The 25,070-nt window shown below is 40.4% G+C and overlaps 2 protein-coding genes across 6 annotated transcripts in view; one reads left to right on the plus strand and one right to left on the minus strand.

Annotated features, from left to right (window-relative positions):
• Positions 1-3,269: 3,269 nt before the first annotated feature.
• On the minus strand, positions 3,270-12,765 carry LOC146964779 (eIF5-mimic protein 2-A-like). The gene is made up of 12 exons (XM_085764777.1): positions 12,708-12,765; positions 11,899-11,972; positions 10,506-10,682; positions 8,891-8,985; positions 8,730-8,795; positions 8,455-8,590; positions 5,818-5,927; positions 5,396-5,566; positions 4,904-5,050; positions 4,527-4,665; positions 4,231-4,353; positions 3,270-3,988 (listed from the first exon to the last, which is right to left on the minus strand). The coding sequence occupies exons 2-12, from the start codon at positions 11,960-11,962 to the stop codon at positions 3,957-3,959; spliced, it is 1,260 nt and encodes a 419-aa protein (XP_085620903.1). The 5' UTR covers positions 11,963-11,972; positions 12,708-12,765; the 3' UTR covers positions 3,270-3,956.
• Positions 12,766-13,822: 1,057 nt separating this feature from the next.
• Positions 13,823-25,070, plus strand: part of myo1b (myosin IB) — a 62,062-nt gene continuing 50,814 nt past the window's right edge. For all 5 annotated transcript variants that reach the window (XM_085764772.1, XM_085764773.1, XM_085764774.1 and 2 more), the window contains exon 1: positions 13,823-14,014. The gene's annotated coding sequence lies outside the window, so the exon portion shown is untranslated. The remainder of the gene's footprint in view (positions 14,015-25,070) is intronic.

The following is a 25,070-nucleotide window of genomic DNA, read 5'->3' on the forward strand; positions in this document are numbered from 1 at the left end:
ATGCAGTCACTGTACCTCCAGCAGTTGCCTGTTAACAGTGGAAACTCTTGAACAAGCAGTGTGAGCTGCAGCAGGTGAGGGTGACAGTTACATTTCCCATAAAACATGCCTTTAAAACCCTTTTCTCTCTAAATGGACCCAGAGACATGCACGTTTCCAGTAAATAGCAACCCTTCAGTCGATCATTCTTTATCAAACTAGGCCATCCATCCCTTTGTTCCCATTCGTCTGTACATAGCTATCAGACCTCGGCCATTGAAGAGGGAAAAGGACAAGCCAAGGGAAAGTAATGATGTTTGTGATGAGCCTCAGTGTTGACTCGAGTCTAGCTGCTAAATCCCTGGACTCTCGCAGCTAGGCTATTACACACACTCTGTGAGGTCCCCATAAGCTGGCAGAGGAGCTTATAAGGAGTGAAGACACTCTTATTTGAGGCTGTGGTGACCACCAGATCACTGAATCCTGTCTGCACTCCTCGCACTTTTCACCCTTTCAATTATAGTTCTTTTCAGCCAATATTATAGTGCTCACCTTTGTGATTGTTTAGCTGCCTAGATTTCCTTTTTTTTTTAAAGAAAAGCCACCAGCCATGCTGATGCTGGATCTCTGCCTTCATTCTGATAGCATGTGCACGACCTATTGGAGGAGAAATATAGTGGCATCTTATAAAAAAAAGGAGAATCAATTTTTTAAATTTACCTGATATTACTGGATTTAACATAAATGCAGTGATGAAAAGGCATCCAAGTGGAATAACAATGAGAACAATAGTTCCAGGCCACAACCTGCATGCATGGGGAGTCCTCTCCTTGGACACAAAGCCGGTGTGGATGGCAGTGTTACCTCCAGGGACGGTCACCAACATGAGCTGAGTTGGGGACTGCTGACAACAACAAACAAACAAAATACAACACTTGCTTAAGCAGTGGCTATGTCCTGTCGTAGATGTGCTCAGTTGTCCATAATGTGACTACATCAGGGTTGGAAGGCTACACTGCTTTGGGCTATTTGGCAAAAGTTGATCCAAGCACAAATTGGCAGCATTTAGTGAGTCAACATGTTGATCCTCATTTCCATATTTCACCTGGGTGCTAAGCCCGGCATTAGAGTGGTCTCTCGTAAATACAAAAGCAGCAGAGCAGGGGGAAAAAAGGCCTGCAACACAATGCTGCTTGAAATGCAAAGCAAACACATATCACTTACAATTTGCCCAAAACAAAAGCAGTGCATCTTTTGTGCTGAGCACATCATGGCACAGTCAGCAGGGGGTAGTGTTTTTTTTTTTTTTTTGAAAAGCGAGTAATTATCTCAAGTCTCTCTCTACACACTCAAAAGAATCATTGCCCTGTCTTTCTGTTTTCTGACAGCATTATTCAGATGAGTTCTGCATTGCAGTCTGAGCCATGTTTACTGACCAAAGCCGCAGTGTGAAATCCAGAATAATTGCTCTCCACAACTCCCCTGGCATTCCCTAGCACACTGTGCTGCTCTGCTCAGATCAAGCTGAGAATTCTTTTCCAAAAATAAATGATATTGACGTTCTGTGTTTTTCTGACACAATTTTGTTGTCACTGAAAAATTAAAAAGATTACGAAATTTTACTAAAAAATAAATAAATATTGAGGAAAAAAACAAACAAACAGATAACAGTTGCTGTGAATGCCGTAGGATATAGATAGGACAACTCCAAGATACAGACAGCTCTGCTTCCCTGTTGCTGCGAGAAATGATTTAAGTCTGTCTTGTACAGGATGTTTATCACCAGCAACCTTCACACCTCAGCAAGACTTGTGATACACCCGTAAAAGAACCCACAGGATATCCAACAACACATGTATTTGCTAAAAAATAAAATAAAATAAAAAAAATTGCAGATAAGCAAAATAAACAGATGTGTCAGGGCACAGTGTGCACGGCTCATTATAGTAGAGCATTCTTCAGTGCGCGCTCAGTGCCTGTTCAATATGACACAGGGAGGAGTGCTCAGTGTGCGGTGTTAAGAAGGGCAGCTCTGGTAACAAACTGATAACAGTCCCAGCAGGATTGTATTGCCAATGGTTTGCACAGTAATGGGTGGGGTATGGTGGTGGAGCATCGTTGCCATTCAACACTACCGACATACACGCACTAAACCCAAAAGCAGCAGTGTTTCTCCCTCCCGGCATGTCACTCTCCCAAATTGTTCTTTTGAGCGACTAAATAAAACCAAAAGGCAAAACAAATCCTCCAGGGACAGGTAGGCAGAGAAAATACTTGTGTCGGATACTTTGTAGTTCTGCCCGTGTCTAATACTTTCTAGTCTGGTTTCTCCAGAATGTTTTTATTTTTTTATTATTTGAGCTCGACTCAAACTCTGGAGGGCTTTAATAAGAGGAGGAAACGTCTCTTAAGGACTTACTGCCATCTGTTGGCACTGAATGAAACTGATTATCAGTCAATAATGCCTTTTGTGCTGCTTTGAAATTTGCATGCCTACTTGGATTGGTGTGAAATCGTCCATTCCATTCACAATCATTCCGCTTCCTCTTCATTCACATAATTGTACTTCATATAATAGCTCTGCTTCATTCAAGGCCTGGGTGACCATGCCATGGCTCCTGCCAAAGTTACATAATTTTGTTTTTTACTATACTAAAGAAGAACATGAATGGATAATTGAATGCAGAGATGATTGTGCTGTTTGAGGTTCAGTTCAGTAAAAAGTATCTAATACAGAAATTTTGCTTTGGGAAATCTAAATCTAGCTAGCTGACAGTTAAACATCACTGGTCAGGTATGGGGTTAAATACACTCAAAATTCAGCGTTTGTTTGCAGCATGCTGTTAAAATGAGCAGCCTGTTTTTTCTAGACTTTGTAAAATGACTTTTCCTAATGAATGTGCATGGACCTCCGTTTTCATAACATCTTGAATCACCATCTCACTCTCATTTTTGCATGCTTGACTGAACCATAATTACCATTTAAAGTGGGATAGGACTGAAGTGAATGAGATCGTTGTTTGCACCTCAGGTCACGCAAGCCAGGCTGCCTTTCTTGATTACTTGATTAGGTGAGGCCAGAGATCAGGCAATGAAAAATTTCAAGGGAACATAAGTTGGTCTGGGACACAACAAATGGATTTCTTTGAACCTCTCCATATGACTGGCTGTATATGACTATAAAATATATGCTTTCTTTAAATTGCTCATTATTGTTGTCTTAATGTGTTAACACTACATTAGTTGATTTGCCTCTATTGTATGTACCCAGTATTAACAAATACGACAAATGGAAACCATGAATTTATATTTATTTTAAAAAGGTTAACCTGCATGGTAAAGGAAAACAAAAACAAACCAACAAAAAACACTACAAAGCAAATGTGGTTCTGTTACTTAAGATGTATGGAACAATTGATTTGAAATTCATTGGGCACTGCAACACAGCTCCATCACAAACAATGGAGACAGTATCTAAAAACTGGGAATAAATTCTGAGTTGTCACATAATTGGCAGAGACGTAAAATGAGATTACAAAAACAGTTTGCCTTTGAGAGCACCAAGATATCATGGCTATACAGATAGACCTCTGGCAAGTAAGAGAGCCATGACTAAATACAATGACTGTGAAATATGCCTTCAAAAGGAACTCTCTTTCCAAAAAAAAAAAAAAAAATAGCACCCCCTCCCCTTTGTTACATGAAAGGGGTTTCAATCTATTTAGCTAACTGTGGCACTGTGACTGGCTCCTGGAGAGTATAAAGGAGAGTACAAGTTTAGACTCAGGCCCAAAACATGTAGAAAATAAAAACAGTATTAAAGCCCTTCTATAACAGTTGAATTAGATATGAGGAGGTAGAGAATAGAAAAGGACAAAAGAAATATAGACAGGCTTCTGTAACAAATCATTCTACTGCATCTGGTGCTGTGTTTATGTAAAAATATAAATCAAGGTGGTAGTTATCATGAGTGGCACTCAGTCTGCCTCCTCTTCCTCAGATTCGGACTCTGAAAAAAAAAAGAAAAAGGAAAGAAAAGAAAACATCAGTCATCACCCTCAACACATCTGCATAGGAAGCATTACTGTCAAATATCATGGAGATAGGAAGGAAGATGCCAAATAGAGTGCATACATCAATAACATCAGTTCTAAAAATCTGTAACAATCTGATGAGATCAAACACGCAGTGGCAACCCACAGCTGTGGGAGGTAGAACCCAGAAAAAAAGAAAAGTAACAAAGGTGCAAACCTTCCTCTGCATTCTTGAGCCATTCGACAAACTTTTTCATCTGTTCAAGGAAAACGCTCTTTCCCTTGGCTGAGTGGGCGTCGTTGTACCACTTTAGAATCGCTTCCTCACTCAATACGTCCGCTTTAAAGAATGTACAAAGAAAAACAAAAATTATTAACTATGTCACTGCAACAGCACAGATGCATCTGCAAGAGCTCGTCGCCAAGATGGTTGATGGGTCATTCACATAGCCCCCCCCCCTCCTTACACCGATTGCAAGAAAAAGGAGTCTTATTAAATAAAAATGAACTTACCTTTGTAGAGCAGAACAACAATTTTCTGGAAGGCCTTCATGAAATGGATGTTGTCATAACAGTACTCCTGGATCTTCAGCAGAAGGGTGAGTTCAGCGAGGCCCTGGGAGGTAAAAGCCTTCAACAATGGGCTGTATTGCTGAGAAGGTAACAGAGGGAAAATTCACACAATGAGTGGGAGTAGGGTATAAAGTAAGATATTTTTATTATTTATTTTATTACTTCAATTGCACTGATTGAATGGCTTCAATGAATCAACTATCGTGCCTGGATTTTGAAACATTGGTTTAAGAGTGACATCCAAAAGTTTCTTTAGATCGCACGTTGCCATGACTGCCATATCGAAGAGCAGCAGAGCCATGTAACACACGTGTCACCTTTAAATGTTTGATGGCTTGTTCTGTGACCAGCTCCTCCTTCTTGTTCCACTCCACGGAGCTCATTACACTGGACCAAATAAGTCCTATCATTGTCTGCTCCGAGATGTTGTTCTTCGTGATTTCCTCTCGGACGTAGGCAATGATCTGTGAGGCCAAAGACCGGAGATGTAACACATACTGTATTATTAGCAGAGTGGGTGAGCCGATGTCAGCATATGCAGATGTACTGCTTATCAAATCCTGCACAAGTCTCAAATGCACCCTGGCAGAGTACAGGGGCTTATGGGAGCAGATAACATGTTGAGGTTGAGTGGATTTCTGCAACTTGTCATTGAATCACTGCACTGCATCCTCTGCAGCACTCCTCAAGACAAAGGAGGGGGGGGGGGGGGCAGAGGTGAAGTACAAAGCAATCTTAAGTGGTACCCTCAGTGTTGTCATATAAAAGCAACTCTGTGTAAAAGAAGCTCAAAATGCAGCGAGGCTTACATCTCTGAGGGGGTCCCCACGAGACATCTGCTCCTCAAGCTCCTTCTGCAGCTCCTTGCGAGCACCTATGGACTGTTGGTTCCTGGCAAAGTCCGAAAGCTCCTTGAGTCCAGCGTCTGTGAAGTACTTTGAAAAGTGCTCACAACTGCGCTTATTTGCAGGGAACAGCTCCTGAAAGAAACAAAAAAAGGCACAGATTCAAGTACTGAGAAAGATCCTTTCCAGCAAACAAGCTTTGTTCATTAATTGAGTACTGGATGCCGCAGTAGTTTGTGGTTTCATGCTGATGATGATTCATTTTACTTTCATGAAATGGTTTTATTTAGAGAACACAGACACACTGTCGATCCTTTTCTGCATTGAGAAGCAGAATACTTCACCAAAACCGTGTACACATTTAGAATTTAAGATATCACTCTCACCATGAGCCTGTTGTCCATGCCAACCTTTCTGAGACTGGCAGCAACAGAGTTGATGTCCTTTTCAGAAAGCCAGGATTTGAAGAGTTTCACAGCGAAGCATGCTGAAACACCTGAACAAATGCATCAAAATACGAGTCATCTGTTGGTAACAGACCTGCCAGGATAATGTTTAGGCCTGACTAACACATTGGTAAACACAGCTCAACAGGATGAGATTAGACTGGTTTTAACTGGATCAATGCCTCAAGGCGCAATAATGCAGTCAACAAAATAAGTTTGTGCCTCAGGTATATTAAATGTACACTGCTGTCTGAACAAAAAACTGTACAAGTTCATGGAGCAGTGGCAGTTCTGTGCAATACAAGTAAGGTGATCTTGACTCCATCTACTATCTACATCTCTATTATGTCCAGGACTGACTCAGTGAGTGAGTGGCCTAATGCCAATCCAGTCTCTCCACACTCCCACTTGAAGACGGTGCTTTAGTCCACAGGAGTCACACTCGTAGCTGTGAGGGGTCTCTTCAATCAGCAGAGGGAATTAGGAAGCTTTAGGCCACCCTCACCTTTCCCAGATGGAACCAGAAAAATTCTTTGTTACCCTGAAGGTATTGTAGAGGTAGGTGTGGACACTCACTTTACATTCATGACATAGTGAGCTTATCATCAACATTACTCGGAATAAATACAATTTCACTCCCATGCTTTTGCCGCATTTCGTTGTCATGTGTGAATGATGATTCTATTAAATGTTCAAATATCCTTTGGAAATAATCAAATACATGAACTCATTTGGAGGTTTGTAGCAATTTGTCCATCCCTGACTCAGAAGTGATGCTGCACTTGTCTTGGCGGAATGTGATTTTCCGGCCTGCGTCGATGCACACAGACAAGTGCTGGAGTTTCCTCATTGGTTGTCGTTCTTTCAAAACGAACTGGCACAAAAAGGTTTCTATTAGGGTGACTCTGCTCTGTTCAGTCACGTCAGAGAGACGGAGCAGCACTTTGTTACCCAAACAGAGGCTGTGCACTGTGTGAGAGACAAAATAAGAAAGATGTTCTGTCGGCTTTAACTTTCTTTCCGAGTGATCGTTTTACAAGTACATATAGCCAAAAGAAGAAACTCCAAAAAGGCTGTCACTTGCCTTTTACTCAGAGTAGCTTCAATCTAGTCACTCTAGAATAAAGGCCTGATTGATGGAGCGGCCTTCCGGCAGAGGCCCTCTGAAGTTATGTAGTGATTTTCTTCATGCTTTCTTTGACCCAACTGTCCCTGGGAAGAGCAGTGGTTCCTAACTCCTTCCATTTGAAAATTATTGACACCACTGTGCTCCTGGGAACACACAAAGCTTTAGAAATGGCTTTATAAACTTGTCTTGATCCATGTTTGACCACTGTTTTATTGCATTGGTCTACAAGGAGTCCCTTGGGCTTCACGGCATGTGTTTTGTCCCAACATCACAAGGATGAATTAAAGCAAACAGGTACCAGGGAGCTTTAAGTTTTCACTTTGACAAAGTAGATTCATATGCAATAAAGCAACCTTATCTGTTTTAATTCAAATCTACTCACGGCAAGGTGTGCCAACACTGGAGGGGTCTATATACTCTCTGAAACTACTGTGTGAATGTTTATATATGCAAAAGTGCTTATATTTGTAATGTTATTTTAAACTCTAAAATATCAGTATCAGTATTGAGCTCAATAATCATGAATTAATTGGGTTATAGGTGATCATTTGCTGCGTTGCTGGATGACATTTTGCAAAGAATCAACTTTGGTGCCATCTAACAATAGCTAGAAAGGTTAATGTGGATTTTCCTGAATGTGAATCTTGTGGGTTGGATTAGTTCAGTTATTACAAATGCTCAAGTCATTCTTAGTATATTCATCCCCATGAAAAATGTGGTCATGAACAGCACTTCTATAGCCCCTTTCTAGTGTTATTGACCTCTCAAAGAGCTTTAATGCAAAGACAACTATTGATTTGAGGGAAATAATTAACGAGAGAAAAGCAAATGAAAGAAAGGGGAAAAGCATCCACCCCATCGTAACTGTTGAACTTTGCTAAGCAAGCCTGTGAGTGGTGACATTAGTCATCCCTCACATTCTCCATTTATCAACGCATAAGGAACAATAACATCACAATTAGGATGTTTATCCCTGCATAGGAACCATCCAGTTTCCTTTATCTCATGATTTCCAAAACCATACAGTTAAACTGCACTGTATATGCTTCATGCGTTTTTCCAGTGATATAACAGACCTGATTGCCTTAAACTCTGCTATTCATAGCCAAATGTAGGGCATTTACCGGTATATGTATGTCAATTTGCAAAATTGTTTGTAAAAATGTAAGGAAATCACCAAGTAAATGAAAAACTACAGGTTTTTTTAAGAGATGTGGGAGGCAGAACAAGAGTGAGAAATAGAGCAAGAGGGTGGTGTTTTCACAGAGTATAAAGAAATCAATACTAAGACAGGTAGAAAATTAAAAACACAGGAAGGTACAAAATGATTCTATCCCCTTTTTAGATCTGCATATTTCATCTCAGTCCAAGTGCTTGTACCTGCAGAACACATCTGCTAAACCACAAAAACACAAGCATGCACGCCTACGAGGTAGAGAAGTACATACCTTCTTTGACCAGGTTCTCATTGAAGAGGCTGATGAGAATGGATGCAGAGATGTTGCCGTTGGCAAGCAGGATTCCTGTTAGCATGGCCAGCTTGTTGCGCTCAGACTCTGTGAAGCCCTTGAGAAACAGCAGCAGCTGCCACAGAGCAAACATATAAACACAGTCCTTTATGCCTGATTCTGACTTAGACATGGAATTTGTGTTGGAGTAAAATGACCAGAAATGTACAGAACTTGACCTTGACATGCGCTATATGGTCGTGCAAAAGACAAACCTTTTTAATCTCCTCTTCAAATCCTTTCTCCAAGTATTTGTAACGCCTGATGAGCTTGTTAAAGACCTGAAAGGAAACACAAAACATGTTAAATATTTCTGAAAACTAAAATATTTGACTTTCTTTTGGTAACACTGCAGAGTGAGTAAGACTTTATTCACCTGTGCATATGCCTGCATGGTCTCCATGTCCTCTTGTGCTTTGAAGAGACAGAAGTCTGTGCATGTCATGTCATCCAAAAAGGTTCCCCCGGGGGCTGTAAAGAAGGACATTTTCTTAATTCTGAGTGTTCTGGCTCAGAGGATGATTACACATTATGTCTGCAGTTGTAAGATACTGAAAGAAAATTATTTCCTTTTTTTGTGTTTCAATTGTGGTAGCTATGGTATCAAAAGGCAAGACACCACTTCAGGCACTTGATTCCTTTTATACCGGCTAGTTTAGTCTGATGATGCATATATAGTAGTATTAAGCTGTATAACTGTTGTGAAAAATGACTTCAAATTGATCACAATTATTTAACACAAAGGCTGACCACTTAACTGAGAAAGTATAAGAACTGCCCTTAGAATCTGTCGCCCACTGCGCTTTGCTCATGGTGGTAAATGAAATCATTACTTTCCCCAATGCGTATGCTCATGAGCTACCCACTTAAAGTACAGTACGCGTGCGTCTTCTCCTTCCAACTAACGTCAGTCTGTGATGACTCAACTCAAAGCTGGCGACATGGGTGACACGAGCGCCAACGCTAAGCCTCAGGCTTCATCCAGACTAATATGTTTTAGTGAATCACTTTTGTTATGTTTACGCCTCATCTCCTCCTTGGGTCTTGTCAGTCGTGTTTACCAGATTGTAGTGAATGCAGCATGGATGGTGACCAAAGGTAACAGCATCAGTTTCTTTAATCGCTTGGAACACAGCCACACTGCCTAATATAAAGAGTCCATGGTTCCAAAAAGAGGCTGATGAGTGCGAAAGTAATTGTTTGTTAAAGAGTAAAAGTTTGAATTTTGATCATCTTTTTTTTTTTTCTTTGACAAGGTCTTAACTTTAAATGTGCTGCACTACTAAAGCATGGAAGTTGTTTTGTGATAAAGACAAGCATCTTTTTTGAGATTTGAAGGACACACAGATAAACTATTTTCTGAATATTTCAAACAGCTGAATTCAAAGCACACATCGCTTGAATGAAATGATTGAAAACATCCTTTGAAAAAAAAAAAAAAAATCACATCCTGGCTTTAAAACAGAAAACAAGTTCCCCAAAAATCTGAAAATAATATCCTCCATTTTCTACAGACACAATTAATCACTTTAAATAATGCTAAGTCATTAAACAAATTGCTGGCATTACCTTCGGCCACTGAAATTATTGGTCTGCAGTGTTTGCATTTGATTTGGACACAAAACTCTTTTTAGGTATAAGCTGCTCTGGTTGAGGCTCAGTGTTTGTGTTTGTGTAATCCACAGCGCCAGCTTAGCTTTGAGTGAAAGCTGACTGATGTTAGTTAGACAGGGCGGAGGGACATGACTGAACATGTCTTCTGTGTTTATTTATCTATTTTAATGGGACAGTTGTGAATTGTGGAAAGTGTTGAATGGACATGACTGAGGAAGATTAAGTCGGCGAGAGTTTCTGAATGTCGTTTTTTCTTCTTTTTTGGTTGAGTGCCCAGTCTGAATGACAATCACACACACACAAAAAGCCAATGATTGGTACAACTACTTTGCTTATGGTTTTGTTTAGGCAGATCAATAAAGCTTCCTGCTACTTACCGAGCATTCCGCCAGCCACCAGGATGTCGAACAGAGTCTCGGCATAGCGTCGGTAGTCAAGTTTGGCACCAGAGGCATCGAGGAATTTTGCGACAGCGTCCAAGTCAGTGCCAGTTTGGTTCAGACCTTGTACGATACTTTCCTGAAACTGGGAAGGATCAAACCTTTCCTTTTCATCTGTTGAATACAGAAAACATTTTATCCCAACCACTTACCAATGATCTTATGATTCATAAAGACACATAAAGCCATTCTCATCATGAAAATACACACAGATTCACATATTTTCTTCTTAAGGTTATGATCCACTATGGATCAGAGGGGAGGTGGTGGAGGACTACAAATACCTAGGAGTGGTGATTGACAACAGACTGGACTGGAAATCTAACACCGAGGCTGTGTACAAGAAGGGGATGAGCAGACTCTACTTCCTGAGGAAGCTGAGATCCTTCAACGTGTGCAGCAAGATGTTGGAGATCTTCTACCAGTCTGTTGTTGCCAGCGCCATTTTCTTTGCTGTTGTGTGTTGGGGCAGCAGCATCAGAGCCAGCGACACTAACAGACTTGATAAGATCATCAAGAAGGCTGGCTCTGTACTGGGTCTCAGGCAGGAGACCGTGGTGGAGAGGAGGACGTTGAATAAACTGTTATCCATCATGGACAATGACCAGCACCCTCTCCATCACACAGTGGACGGACAGCGGAGCACCTTCTCACACAGGCTGCTACAGCTCTGCTGTCGAAGGGATAGATACAGGAAATCTTTCCTGCCACATGCCATCACACTGTATAATAACAGCTAAAAAACTCTGGTCATAACTTACAGTCACTACGCACTTTATTTTCTACACACAGTTACACACATCACACATTTTTTATTGTGTGATGCTATTGCTATTTTGCCATTTTATTATGTATAGTTTGTTCTTTATATTCTTATACTATATGTTGTCACCGTGTGTAATGCTTCTGATGCACTGTAATTTCCCAGCTTGGGATCAATAAAGTAGATCGATCTATCGATCTATCGATCTATCGATCTATCGATCTATCTATCTATCTATATAGACTAGATTGCAGTGTGAGCTTACTCTTCAGTGGCAGTAAAAAAAAAACAGACTCTTTTTTAACCGTTTTGGACCAGATACGCATCTTTGGTATGAAATATGTACAAAGGAATGACTAAAATTCTAAACTAAATGTATTCAGTCAGTGAACAAATCAGCACAGGCTATACTGATCAAACCTTACAATCTTTTTCTTGTCTTTGTGCGGAGGTAAAAGATGATTTGTTTCCCATGGAATCTGCAGATAGCTGCTAAAAACGATCTACTAACTAAATATTCAGTGTAATGAGCACAACTGTGTGATTCTTGCCTTCAGGGATTCTTACCTCTTTTCCTTGTTTTAAAACGCTGGCCTGTTAGCGTAGGCTTCTGCTGCCTTTGGTTACTCATAAAAAACTCTCTGGAAACAAAGGGGGATATAAATGAGAACATGATTAAAATCAAAAGTATTTTCTCAGTCATCTGTACTCTCCATCTATGCAAGATAGGTGATACACTTGGCTGAGGGTAACTACTCCTGCCATTCCTACATATAACAGGTCACGACATTAACTTACTAGACAATATATTCTCAGAACACCATTATTTAGAATTAATCTAAACATCAACTATCGGCATATACCCTAAAACTGGATGAAGGCCCTGTTATTTTGTGTAAAATCGCACAAGCAGTGTGAGGTAAACAAGACAGGGACAGGTTGGCTACCTAATGATATCATTGATGTTCTTCGGTGCTACAGCTCTAGCTAACATTTCAGCATATTCATCATTACAAACGCCACCGTCCAGTTAAATTGGACGTAGCGTGGTCATGGCGAACAACTTAGGACGCCTACCCACCGGCCTGCTAGTGTTCAATATACGACGCAAAACAACACGACGTTGGCTGCTACGTTGTAATAATGATTGATTAAATATGTCTCACTTATTTTTATATTATATAACAGTTATAACTGTGACTTTAGATTAAAGATCTTCGGAAGCAGGCAGAGCCAGACCGATGTCCGACTTCCGACAACACCTGGCAGCGCTCACACCGCTTCAGCTTGACATACTTCCCTGACACAGAGCCACGGTACGGATAAATATGTGGACCACCCACACCTACATCCAACCAAAACAAATGCAAACTCACCGAAATCCTCTTTATGGGCAAAAATGATCAGTGAAATGAAAACTAACAGCACCGGACTAGTTTCGCCTGTTACAGGATAAAGGAAGTGCTGTTGAACAGCGCGTGCGCAGTAACACTGGGTCTGGGAATCTGGGTCACCACACTCGTGTGGGGGGAGCAGAGTTCAAAAACTGTTCAAAAACGAGAATATGCTGTCTGATTTAAATAACGTTGGTATATTAAACAACGGTTGTAGTATTTACAACAATATGGTTGCACATTTAATCTGCCAGACGCAGAATGAACTAATACAAAGACAGCCCGAGTTGTAATTACCCCCCTTCCCGGTGCTTTTCGAAGTCATTTTGATAACGAGTGAATGAAGTGAAGAAATAAAAAAAATAAAAAAATAAAACTTAATCAGTTTCCTGACTGTTAGAAAAGAAATACAACCCTTGTATTAACACACGGAAGTTATCAAGATATAATAGAAGTGAACAATCGACAAACACATCGTTGCTATTTAGAGTGAAGACACAGGAGGGGGGTGTTGTGCTGTCGGGTGGATGGCGTTTCTGTCTCTGGGATGAAGGGAAAACCTGAATGTTGCGTTACAAGTCGCCTCGTAAAAGTTGGATGCTGTTCCAGGAACTTTTTTTGAATATAATGTATAGGCCTGCCTATAACTAAAATGTGTTATTTTAACCAGATATGGTGGTTTGAATCCAAAAACATCTGCTAGTGATTCCCACCCCACATATTATTAATTGAGCTAGGCTAGCAAACGGCCAACGGTAGTCATTAAAGTTTGTTGTCCTGCCTGAATGTTTGGATAGGCTAAACGTGAGAAAGAGCTGTTTTGTTGTTTTTTGTAGCCTCTTAAGCGAGGCAAAAGCTTTGGGAAGCTTCCACAATAGGCTATGATTGCGGATTGATTCATATAGAGCGCTTCATGTGGACAAATAGGGTACAATGAAATGCCGAGAATTCCGACAACACGTGAAGGCATCACATCCCAGTCCAGCCCCCCTCCTGCACTGGAGGTGATTAGGGGACGCTGGACTAGCCCAGTGACGCCGCTCCAGCCGCTCCCTACGCCCGGCGGACCCTCCAGACTCAAGTCCATCCAGAGCTCCATTCAAAGTGCTGAGATTCGGATGAGAGCCACGTCCTGCTCCATCCAGCACAGCAGACACGAGTTGAAGTGAAGGCAGCGGGGAAGGGCTTCAGGAGCCACTCCAGACTTGGAGAATCACTTCTGGGATCCTACTTTTGTCCGCAGAGTGGATTTAGGACAAGAGGGAGCAAGTCTTGCAGAGAATAAAGAGGCAAGTTTGACATCTTCTCCTCCTTGGCTAGATGCTGCAAATGTTTCAACTGCGAGCCTTTTCTCTCTGGTTGGGTTTGTTTTGATCCACTCTTGCACTCGCGGCAACTTTTTTTTTTCTCAAAAGTTAACTTTGCATGAAACCGTCTGCTTCCCAACTCATTCATTCCTCCTCGGGAGGAGGAGGAGGGGGTTGGGTTTTTTGTTTATCTTTCTTTTTCTTTGTGAACGAACTGTAGCCTATAGGGATTTAAAAACTTGCACTGCAGATTGTGTCCAAGTTCAATTGGGCTGTTTAGTCTTTGTCTTAGTCCAAACCAAAGCTCATTGAGCAATGTGAATAAAAAAGTGTGATCGCTAATTGCCTACATCTGCGGGCTTAAGCACCATCTTTGTCATTCAGAAATCAAACCACTATCCGGCGCAGAAGACAGTAGCAGATGCTCTCAAACTCATCGCGAGTTCAGTCTTTTCAGATGCTGTAGTCATCAACTCTGCTGCACAGCCAAAGCTAGAACAATTAGTAGCTATTACTAGTAGCCTATCATCAATGTGGGAATAAACAAACAAGCTGCTCTCCTCATTCCATTAAAATGATATCCTTACATGATCTACAATGATCTGTGCATACAGTAAAAAAGATCAATGGAAGCTGTAAAAGTGGCTTAAACTGCCTGGAGGTGTCGAAGGTCCACTGCCCTCTTTATGGAATAAATTAGGCTGCTGCATGAATAAAACTATTCACCTCTCTGAGAAACATCCCAAAAGTTCCCCCTTGTCGAGTCACTCTCTTACTGCTGGGGTCCCCCGTGGGATCCGGTCTGGAACTCATAGAATCAAACACAGAGGGGAATACCATTTGGGAAGAAAGCTAACGTGGCTTAAAAAAAAGAGAAGCTAACACTGTAATATCACATACACTGCCATTACATCAGAAGGAAATATGGCAAAACCACAGAACGCCAGTATACCATTGGAAAATAATGCTGTGAAGTCATTATGGAATGCCGCAAGAAGTATTTAGGGCTAAGGCTTTTTACTATTGGTTTTACTGCAATACTGTTTAGCTCAGGCTTGCATGTAAAATGATTGTTAATGCATAAATGAAATGGGACTCCACTTCTAACACGATTTCAGATGTGAGTCATGGCCTACAAAAACTTCTGATTGTGCTCAGTCTAAACATAAATTACTTTTCTAAAGTCCTTGACTTTGACTCTTACTTTTTTTACGCAAACTATGAGTATTTACAATTCAGACATATGTTTCAGAAATAATCCAAAACACGACTTCAGTGGAAATGTTGCTTGTTCTGCTTTAAATGTTCCAGTTCGTGGCTTGATTGCCTTGTGATGCAACATTGTCACTGCTTTGAATCCTGCAGCATAATTCCATTTGTGAACTAGAAATCCCAAGAGCATCAGATAAGACCCATTTTTTATTTTTTGTAAAGGGATTGTATCTCTATGTGGTTTTCCACAAATATGTCCCGCCTCTGTTGGCCTGAGTTTCAGTTGAGAAACCAGATGGGAACTTTATTACCCGCACTGATCAAACAAACAGTGATGTAAGATGACTGTGAAAGGTAGTGTGGTGAGCCTTCCGAGTTACAGTGAGACTCCTGGAAAAAGTAACAAGCGTTTAGCTCAGACTTGGATGATGACTGTGTGTGTGGGACTGTTGGCCATTCTAGCAGCTCTGCTCAGTGTGAGCTTGTTGGCCTATGTGTTTTAACTACTTTTTCTAATGTGCCAAAAAGGCTCTTCATGAACACCATGGAGTGAGATGCTATGGTCTGATGTGTTGTGTGAAGAGGGCCAAAGTCCCCTGGCCAGTGCCATGGTGATGAATAGTGTTTGCACTTGTCTGCCCCTGAACTTAGTGTAGTGAGGCGTGTGTCTTGTGTTAGCCCTGCATCAATAGAGGCAGACGGGGGCACACATATGCAGATCTACTGATATGACTGGACCTTTAAAAAAGCCTTCAGCAGACTTACTCCCTTACAGAAGGAAACCAGTGGGCATCAAAAGGTCCTCTGAGTGATACATAGTTGCCTTTTGCAATAAAGCATTGTGATTTTTTTTTTTTAAAGAACCATTGTCATGATATTTTGGAGTTGAAAAGGTAAAACTCACACTCTGCCTTTTAAATTCACCATCTCAACAGAGAACTAATAGCTACCTGTGCTGTTTGACATGGAACATTTTCCACCCATTCAGCTTAACTACTTAAACTTTATGTCCTCTGCCTCAATAAGTGGCTGTGTGTAATAATGCTCTACATTTTGATTCCGCTCACTGTCGCTTTGTCCAGCACAGCTGCTTTCTCCATTCACTTATTTGAAACCAGGCCAGGCCAAGTGTTTGACTGCCTGTTGTGCAGACATCGTTGAAGCTGCCTACTAGCTGGAACATTTGAGTGTATAGCTACTCATGTAATACAGTAAAAATGTTGCAACCTTGCAGGCCTCTCCTGTGTGCATTTAGAAAAAGCCGATTCGTTACTTCAGAACTGCTTGTGAGGTTCAACATTGTGAACACTATGGAACAAGAAATAAGGATATCTATTGCATTCATTGTGAGAAAAAAACATCCTAGGAGGTTTCATCAGTGCCGCCATCAGTGTGTGAATGGGTGAATGCGATGCGCTTTGGGTATCGTTGCAGGTATAGCCTAGTAAAGCGCTATATAAATAGGCTACAGACCATTTACCATTTACATTTTTTTTTTAAACATTGCCTTTACCACCCAAGTGGATCCCCAAGATCAGGATGTAGGCCTAAGTGTCAGATTGCTACTGCAGCAACTGTGTGAGAAAACCTGGGCTTGTCATTGTCTAGATCTCTAATCCTTTTAAAGCATGACATGCTAACTGTGTGGATGAATGAAACACGCTTTATGTTCTGTAACTAATGGAACATCACTTTACATTGCTGTTTGGAGCAGCCAGTGTGAAAATGCGTCTAGTGCAAAATAAGCCTGACCCTGTTTTGTGGTGCAACTTGAAATCAGAAGTAAAGGCTATTTGCTCATCACCTGATCTATCCTTTGTGTAGCCTATAAATCAATTTTTGTTCTTTGAGCATGTTTATAAGTGTGCATAAGGGACATCTTGGCACAAAACCAGTGCTGCTCTATTGCTCATTAACAGAAAAGGAGAATGAGAAACATCAATCCACTCCATTTGTTAAATTGCAAAAGCCCCTGATGACTTGATTTCAAGGTTTTCTTGACAGCATTGCATTTAAAATGAAATAAGCATCCATCAGAGCATACGTGTAAAGAGAAAAATTAAATTCCATTTAACTCTTTCTCGTTGTGGTAGGCTATTGTGCATGCTGACTCACTGTCACACTTGAGCAAGCCAGGGCCTTCATTGTATTTAAATGTCAAGCTTTTATTTTTTTGGCAAATGCAGTTCATTTCATTGGAGTTGCCATGATAAGTGGATTCACTTACTGGGGTGAAGGGAATTCATGCCAGTTTTTCACATGAAGCTCAACTTGGAGGAATTTGACCTGTGAATCTAAAACCATTGACAGAGAGCTAGCTATTTTGACTGTGAATCCCTTTTGAGGGAATAGCGAGCCAGAGTCCAAAACAGAGTAAATTATTGTAGCTTTATCAGCTCCATTGCACCTCTCACTTGTATTTAACCTCTGCTGCCAAAGTATCTAAACCGCTCCACAAAAAAGTAAGCATTTTCAAACAATTATGAGATAGGAGTCAATAATAGAAATAAGTTGTATTTAAAATAAGCTGTGGGAACTCCTTTGTTTTGTTAGCAACTGTGCTAAGCTAACAAGCTTGCTAACTGACCGTTGGCTTATGACCTTTATGTTGTGTTCGAGACAATTCAGAACTCAGATTTTTTGACCCTTTTTTCTTTTTTAAATAGTTTTTATGCCCTTTGTAATGTTTTACTGCCTTACGTGAAGGACTTTGAATACAAAGTTTGTCGCGGTCCGTCATGTTTTTGGTTATTCTGGCGTGGTGCGTCTTGGAGTTATAAATCAGAGTTTTCAACTGGGAATTTCCAAGTTCCGAGTCTCGAAATCATATTTCAACACTTTTTTTTCTTTCTTTATTTTTTGGTGTACAGTGGTGAGCAGGAGCATTAGCTGCTAGCTACATCCTCTACCAACATAGAGGAACTTACTGATTTTTGCTGCGGCTACAAATCAAACTCTCTGTGTCAAAAAAGACACATATCATCCATTTCTGACATAAACAATGCTGAAACTGAATTGGCACATCAGTTCTTTCATAAGCCCTGCCCATGTGAAAAGCACAGCTAAACTAAACCCATGTGACATTACCAGAATTGTTCCAACTTTGGCAGATCATTTTGTGATCATGTAACACCTAATCTCTCATAGTAAGGAGCTAAAGAAAATAATGGAAGATTGCATGTTTATGTGCTTGTTTTATCCTCGGCCATGTTGACTGCAGCTCTAGGCTAATGTGTTGGATATCTAGGTAATCTTGATGTGTCTGAGTTGTAGCCTATTGTTAACAAAGAGCAGTGTTTGTTTGGATTAAAGGTTTAGGTTTTAACTGACCCTATAATTGTGTGACACGGCAAACACAGCTCAACTCGCACACCACTGAGTTAATGAGGAACTGTTTGTGTGCCTTATCATAGTGAACGTCTAAATTATATGCAATCAAATGTGTGCAGTTTTGACAGCGGGTGGAAATCATCAGTTCAGTCATTAAGTTGTGAGATGTCAGAAACGTTCCCAGTCGGTTCGGTCTGTAGCCTAGCGTGCCAGCAAGTGGAGCGACCGACAGTGTTCTCGTGTGCCAGCCTGTGCTCACGCTCACTCACACAGATCTGCACCTGGAGCGATGTTGAGGACTCTGGATTCCAGGTCACTTTCCCAGGCAGCTGCTCGCTCTCTGCCCCTCTCTCTAAACCTCTGTCCTCTCTGTCCCGGCCCGCTCCTTGGCACAGCCCCATGCCCCGCTGCTGCTCCATTAGGGAGAGCTTTAATCTCCATCACTGCCAGCAGCCTGTGATGTAGTGACTCTTCTGCCCTGTGACAATGCCAGCCTGATCTGATGGGGAATTTTCAGTCTATTACACTGCATAATAGATTTTATCATCACTTGTTTGCACATAGACACCACTGTCTTCTCAAACACACAACTCCCAAGGTGGAATGACACCAATCATCTCAGTATATTGCCCACATAATACTTTGCTTTCCCACAGACCATAGGTCTTTGCAGTATTTGTTGACCATGATGAATATTTAACCATTTCAAAATTGATAAACACTCTCTGAGCTTTTTAACTTTTAATTATGTACATGCATCCTAACAAATAACAGCTGCCTTATGGGCTCTTTCACCACTTATGTGTTGTGCAAATTTTTGCATGTGAGTGCTTGCACGGTTGTTGACCTTTTCGTGGAGAGACTTTCCTCCTTGCTGAAGGACAGAATAGAGCCTCATCAGCATAGCCTCAGTCGTGGGCCTTCACATAATATATGTACATTCAATAGTTTCTTTTTTTTTTCATAAGTTTCCCCAGCTTGAATTTGCTGGGAAATCTAGGTCAGTGTCAGTGGCAGGAAGCAAAGCATGTATCATAATATTGTTGGTGACATGCATTGAAATCCGGGGTCCGGCCCACCCATCAATAATAGACTCAAGATGATTAAAAACTCTCACTCATGTTGTGTTTCTGTAGGGCAACTTGGCTCCTCTAAATACAGCACTTTAATCTGCGATCAAATCCCAATTTAGTATTTCATCAAGTGGCTTGCATTGAATGTCGATGTTGGATCAAAACAGTGACTCAACAGTGACCTTCTCCTCACTTCCAGCATGCTTGACGTGATCCTGTCAGATTGCTGCATGTTGTGTGACATAAATGGAATTACATTTATAAACTTAATAAATTGAATTATGTTGCTGGTAGGTGAAAAGCAGACAGTTGCTCCAGGAAGTCTCCAAGAAGAAATTAGTCATAAATTGCTCTGAAAACTCTGTCCATTTTAACCATTATCATTCTTGTAAGTTTCAAAGTCTCAATTCCGGCCCAGTTATATGAAAGACATTTTTTCATTTTTATACCTTTGTCAGAGTAAATTACATTTCAATGTACAAGATTTAAATTTAAATGACATGTAAACCACTTCTGCTCACCACCCATCAGTTCTGGAGCGCTCACTGAGTTAAGGTGACATGCATCCACACTGGGGGCGTTTGGCCATAAGTTTTGCTACGTCACTGATTCATGAGATTTAGATCTGAGATTAATAGCAGCTAAACCATGTGGGCTCATGATGCCTGCCTCCTAAACATCCATCAAAGAGATTGATTAAATCTCTCTGATATAAAATGCATCAGACAGATTGATAAAGCGGGACACTTCTAATCCAGTTTCTGAGTAATTTGCCTAAGGTTCATACGAAGGTCATTTTTACTCGGATTGAAGATAGTGTTTTTTTTCCTTAAATCAGAATAATGGCTGGCTTGGATGTATTTGTCCTTTTTTGTGTGGCAAACCATACAAAAACCATCAATGTTTTTTTTTTTTTTTTTAACATTTGCTAGCTCCTCATCCCTCTACCACTCAGCAGTGAGGATAATCCCTTGAGTTTAATCAAGGCTGTCAGGTTTTCTCTCGTTCTCCCACTTTGGGTCCAGTACAGAAAGCAGCAGGCAGCAACTCTTATTAAGGGGGCAGTGTCACTGGCTGCCTGGAAGCTAGTTGCAAATCTGGGGTATTGGGTTATCAGCAGAGGAGCTAAGGGCATCCGGTGCCCAGGCCGCAGACAGTCACAATATGTTGTTGGTCTGAATGGCACGGGCGGTCAGAGGCGACATAGACATGTGTTCTTCCCCAGGCTTCAGCATCTGTTTTCTGTTTAGACACTTGTCTGGTCATACCGGAGACTAAACTCAGCACTGTCAGTGTTGCATGTCTGTGCACTCACTGTTGAGCAGTAGGTTTGCAGGAGCTGGACAGTCCAGAGGGTTTTGCTGAGAAATATTCAGCCATGATCTCATCCGCTGGAAACTTGGTTGTGATTGGTCAGTGAGCTCAGTGCCGGAACACGTAGCTATATGCTCTCATGCGGACTGATGCCCGCTGATGTGGCAACCCAGCGGGATTTGTCTTGGTATGCCCAGCCGCCAGCCCATCCCTATAGTAGTATAGCGACTTTGTGGTAATTCAGTTGACCAATATTGATTGTGGCTGGCAATCATAAACAAAGGACTGGTGGTGTAACAATCAATATATTTTTTGAACTTTACAGCACATCTCTTTGGGAGGAACCCCCCCCCCCCCTCAGTTCCATCAATGCAATGTGTGGAGATTCTCCAACCATCCACAAATGGGAGGGAGTTCTACTGTAAATAACCATATTTTTTAGTTAATACTAAATGTGGTGGTATGTGTGGCACTATGAAAAATACCTCAGGTGGAAAATGTGGTAACCAAAATGAAATTCAATCAATTCAAAGGGATACTTCACCCATAATCGATAGTTCACCAATTTCCTACTCACCGTCATGCCAAGGAAGGGTTTGGAAAACTTTCAGTTATCAAAATGCTTTTGGAGTTCCAGGGGGGGTTTATTTGTTTATTTGTTTATTAAGATCCCCATTAGCTGCAGCAACGCCACAGCTATTCTTCCTGGGGTCCAACAGTATCAAATATACAGTTGAAAACACAAAACATAAACATTATAAAAATTTAAAACAAAAAAAACAAGTGAGCGATATGCTTAACCTAACAAAACAAAAACAGAATAAGTGTTTACATTTCTTAACTGTGCTTCATTCATTCTTCGTTATATTAATTGTTCACATACTAATCCGATTACCCACATTTCTACATATCATATATGTATACATCATTACACATCACACATCATACTTGTATATACATTCATTCTACCGAATATACATTATAATAACACATATCCTATATCCATCGAAATATACTCCATATATAAATATACCATGTTGTCTTACTTTGATAAATGCTGTTTTATTAATATTTTGAATTTCTTTGTGTTCGTGGTGAGTTTGATATTTTTCGGCAGTGAATTCCATTCTTTCATACCTCTATACAACACCGTACGCTTGATGGCGTTAGATCTTGCTTTAGGTAATGTAAAGTTTCCTACAGCTGCATGTCTGGTGATATATTTATGACTCTCTGCACTAAAAGCGAGGTTTTTAAACAAGATAACAGGTGTTTTTAGGACAGATATATTTCTAATAACAACAAACAGTGAGTACAATAGTCTGTCTTTGACCAGTAACCAGTTAAGTTTCTTGTGCATAGAAATTATCCTTGTCCTGTAGTCACACTTAAGTATTGTGCGGGCAGCTCTATTCTGTATACATTGTAGTTTATTTAACATGTCTCCAGTGGCATTTGACCAAACTGCTGGGCAATAGTCGAGATGTGATAATATTATCGATTGGATTGCTGTTTTCAAGATGTTTATATTTATAAAAGTTGCATGTCTTCTTAGACTTGATATACCTCTACCCATCTTTGCAATCATATTATTAATGTGTTTTTTCCATGATAATTTGTTGTCAACTGTCACTCCCAGCAATTTGGTCTCATGTACCTGGTCTATAGTGATATCTTTGATTTTAATATTTAATACAGGATTTCTATCAATATTATGATTTGAGCCTACAATCATGCACTTGGTTTTAGATATGTTCAGGACCAGCTTGTTTTCTTTAACCCATTCAGCCACACTTTCTAGTTCCTTATTCATAATAGTTTCTAATACATTATTAGTAGATGCTGATGTATATATGGTTGCGTCATCCGCATACATAACTGTGTTAGCCTTCTCTAATACATACGGTAAATCATTTGTGAAAATACTGAACAATAAAGGACCAAGGCAGCTCCCTTGAGGTACTCCACATGTCGTGGTTTTGGTTTCTGAGTAGCTGCCGTTAAAAAATACTGTTTGTGTCCTGTTTGATAGATAGCTATAAAACCAATTAAGTGCAGATTGCTCAAAGCCATAGCAGGACAGTTTTGTTAGTAGTAAGTGATGATCAATTACATCAAAAGCAGCTGAGAAATCCAGAAATACAACACCAACCATATTTTTGTTATCAATTGCTCTAAGCCAATCATCAGACATGCTAGTCAGCGCCGTTGCCGTGGAGTGAGCCCTTCTATAAGCATGTTGAGAGTTACAGATAATGTTATTAGCAGATAAATAATTATTAATTTGTTCAAATACAATCGTTTCCATTATTTTTCCTAATACTGGTAATAAACTTATAGGACGGCTATTTGAGCTGGAAAAGGGCAATCTCTTGTTTTTTGGCAGTGAGATTATTTTCGCCTGCTTCCATGCTTGTGGACATGTACCACACATAAAACTTAAATTAATTATATGGGTTAATGCAGGAGCTATCTGATCAACAGCTATTTTGAGAAGCCTGCTGTCAAGGCCATCAACACCCGATGGTTTGTCTTTGCAATTTTTTAGGAAATCCTTTACCTTGTTAGTGCTTATATTCTCCAGTTTAAACTTGGGGTTTTTTCCATTCATGATTTTATTTCTTATTAATAGGTGAGATATATCATTACTTAGATTAGACATGTTTCCTCTTATTTTTTCTAGTTTGCTAATAAAATAATCATTTAAATAGTTTGCAATTTCATTTGACTTGGTGATGAACTTGCCATTTGCCTCCATAAAGGATGGATTCGTTTTGTTTTTTCTCCCTGTCAGATCATTTAAAATGTTCCATAGTTTTTTACTATCATTTCCTACCTCGTTAACTCGTTTTTCAAAGTAAATTTTCTTTTTTTTCCTGTTAAGTTTGGTAACAGAGTTTCTCATTTTCTTATAGAGGTCCCAGTCACATATATTTCCTGTTATACTTGCAGTTTTTTTCGTTTGATCTCTCATTCTCATAGCATCTTTAATTTCTTTATCTAACCAGGGTGTTTTGGCATTCCTGACAGTGGACTTCTGTAGTGGTGCATGTTTCTCCACTAGAGGCAAAAATAAATTGTTAAACTTCAATAGAGCAATTTCAGGATTATTGGCTGCTAAGACTTCAGACCAACAGATTTCTTTCACATCATTAACAAATACATCTTGATTGAACCGTTTATATGACCTTTTAAAAATAATTTTGGGTCCAGGATTACTTACTTTAATGTTTCTTCCAACTATGACCAGGTTGTGATCACTGCTGCCGATGGGCACAGACAATATATTATTACACAGGTCTGGACAATTTGTAAAAATATCCGGCTGGCAACGGATTTTCATATAATGGCGGCGGATAGTGTTGGTTTTTGAATCGTCCAAAACACACACTATGAAACATCCAACTCCACACTGCTTGTCCGTACTGACCCAAATGTCCTGAAGCTGCGACATGTAAAAAGTCGTTCGGAAAAAATTAATTTGATCTCCGTTTTTAGTCAGTAGCTCTCAGTGGCTGCGCAAAATGCGAAATCTCGCGCTACTGCTACAACAAGGCTAAAAACAGAGATCAAATACATTTTTACCGAACAACTTTTTCATGTCGCGGCTTCAGGACACTTGGGTCAGTACGGACGGGCAGAATTGAGGTATTTGAATGTTTCATAGTGTGTGTTTTGGACGATTCAAAAGTGAGCACTATCCACCGCCATTATATGAAAATCTGTTACCAGCCGGACCCCCCCTGGAACTCCAATAGCATTTTGATAACTCCAAAAGTTCTCCAAACCCTTCCTTGGCATGACGGTGAGTAGATTATTCGATTTTGGGTGAAGTAAAAAGAAAAGTTAAAAGTTAAAAGAAATGCTCATAAAAAATACACTTACAGTAGTGATGTCAGGGCAACAACAGCATCTGGAATGCTGTTATGAAGCAGCAGCATGATGAAGCTCTAGTAAAAGATGGCATATGGCACGAGACCACGGGGCAGGTGATTGCTGTTTTATCTCTCCAGAGTATCGGTGACCCCCAGTGACCATGTTTGCAGGAAATAACTTGATTTAAAACTGCATTACAGACAAGCTAAGCAGCTGGTAGACATGAGCCGTCA

This window comes from Trachurus japonicus, chromosome 21, assembly GCF_045865225.1.
Source record: "Trachurus japonicus isolate A0001 chromosome 21, Traja_1.0".
Classification (NCBI taxonomy): Eukaryota; Metazoa; Chordata; class Actinopteri; order Carangiformes; family Carangidae; genus Trachurus; species Trachurus japonicus.

Bases quoted from the DNA above. Each gene is read 5' to 3' on its own strand.
- LOC146964779 (XM_085764777.1), bottom strand. From the start codon at position 11,962: ATGAGTAACCAAAGGCAGCAGAAGCCTACGCTAACAGGCCAGCGTTTT. The intron at 5,051-5,395 runs GTAAGCCTCGCT...TTGGCCTCACAG, and splicing joins GTGGGGACCCCCTCAGAGAT to ATCATTGCCTACGTCCGAGA. The intron at 3,989-4,230 runs GTTTGCACCTTT...TTTTTTTTTCAG, and splicing joins GCTCAAGAATGCAGAGGAAG to AGTCCGAATCTGAGGAAGAG.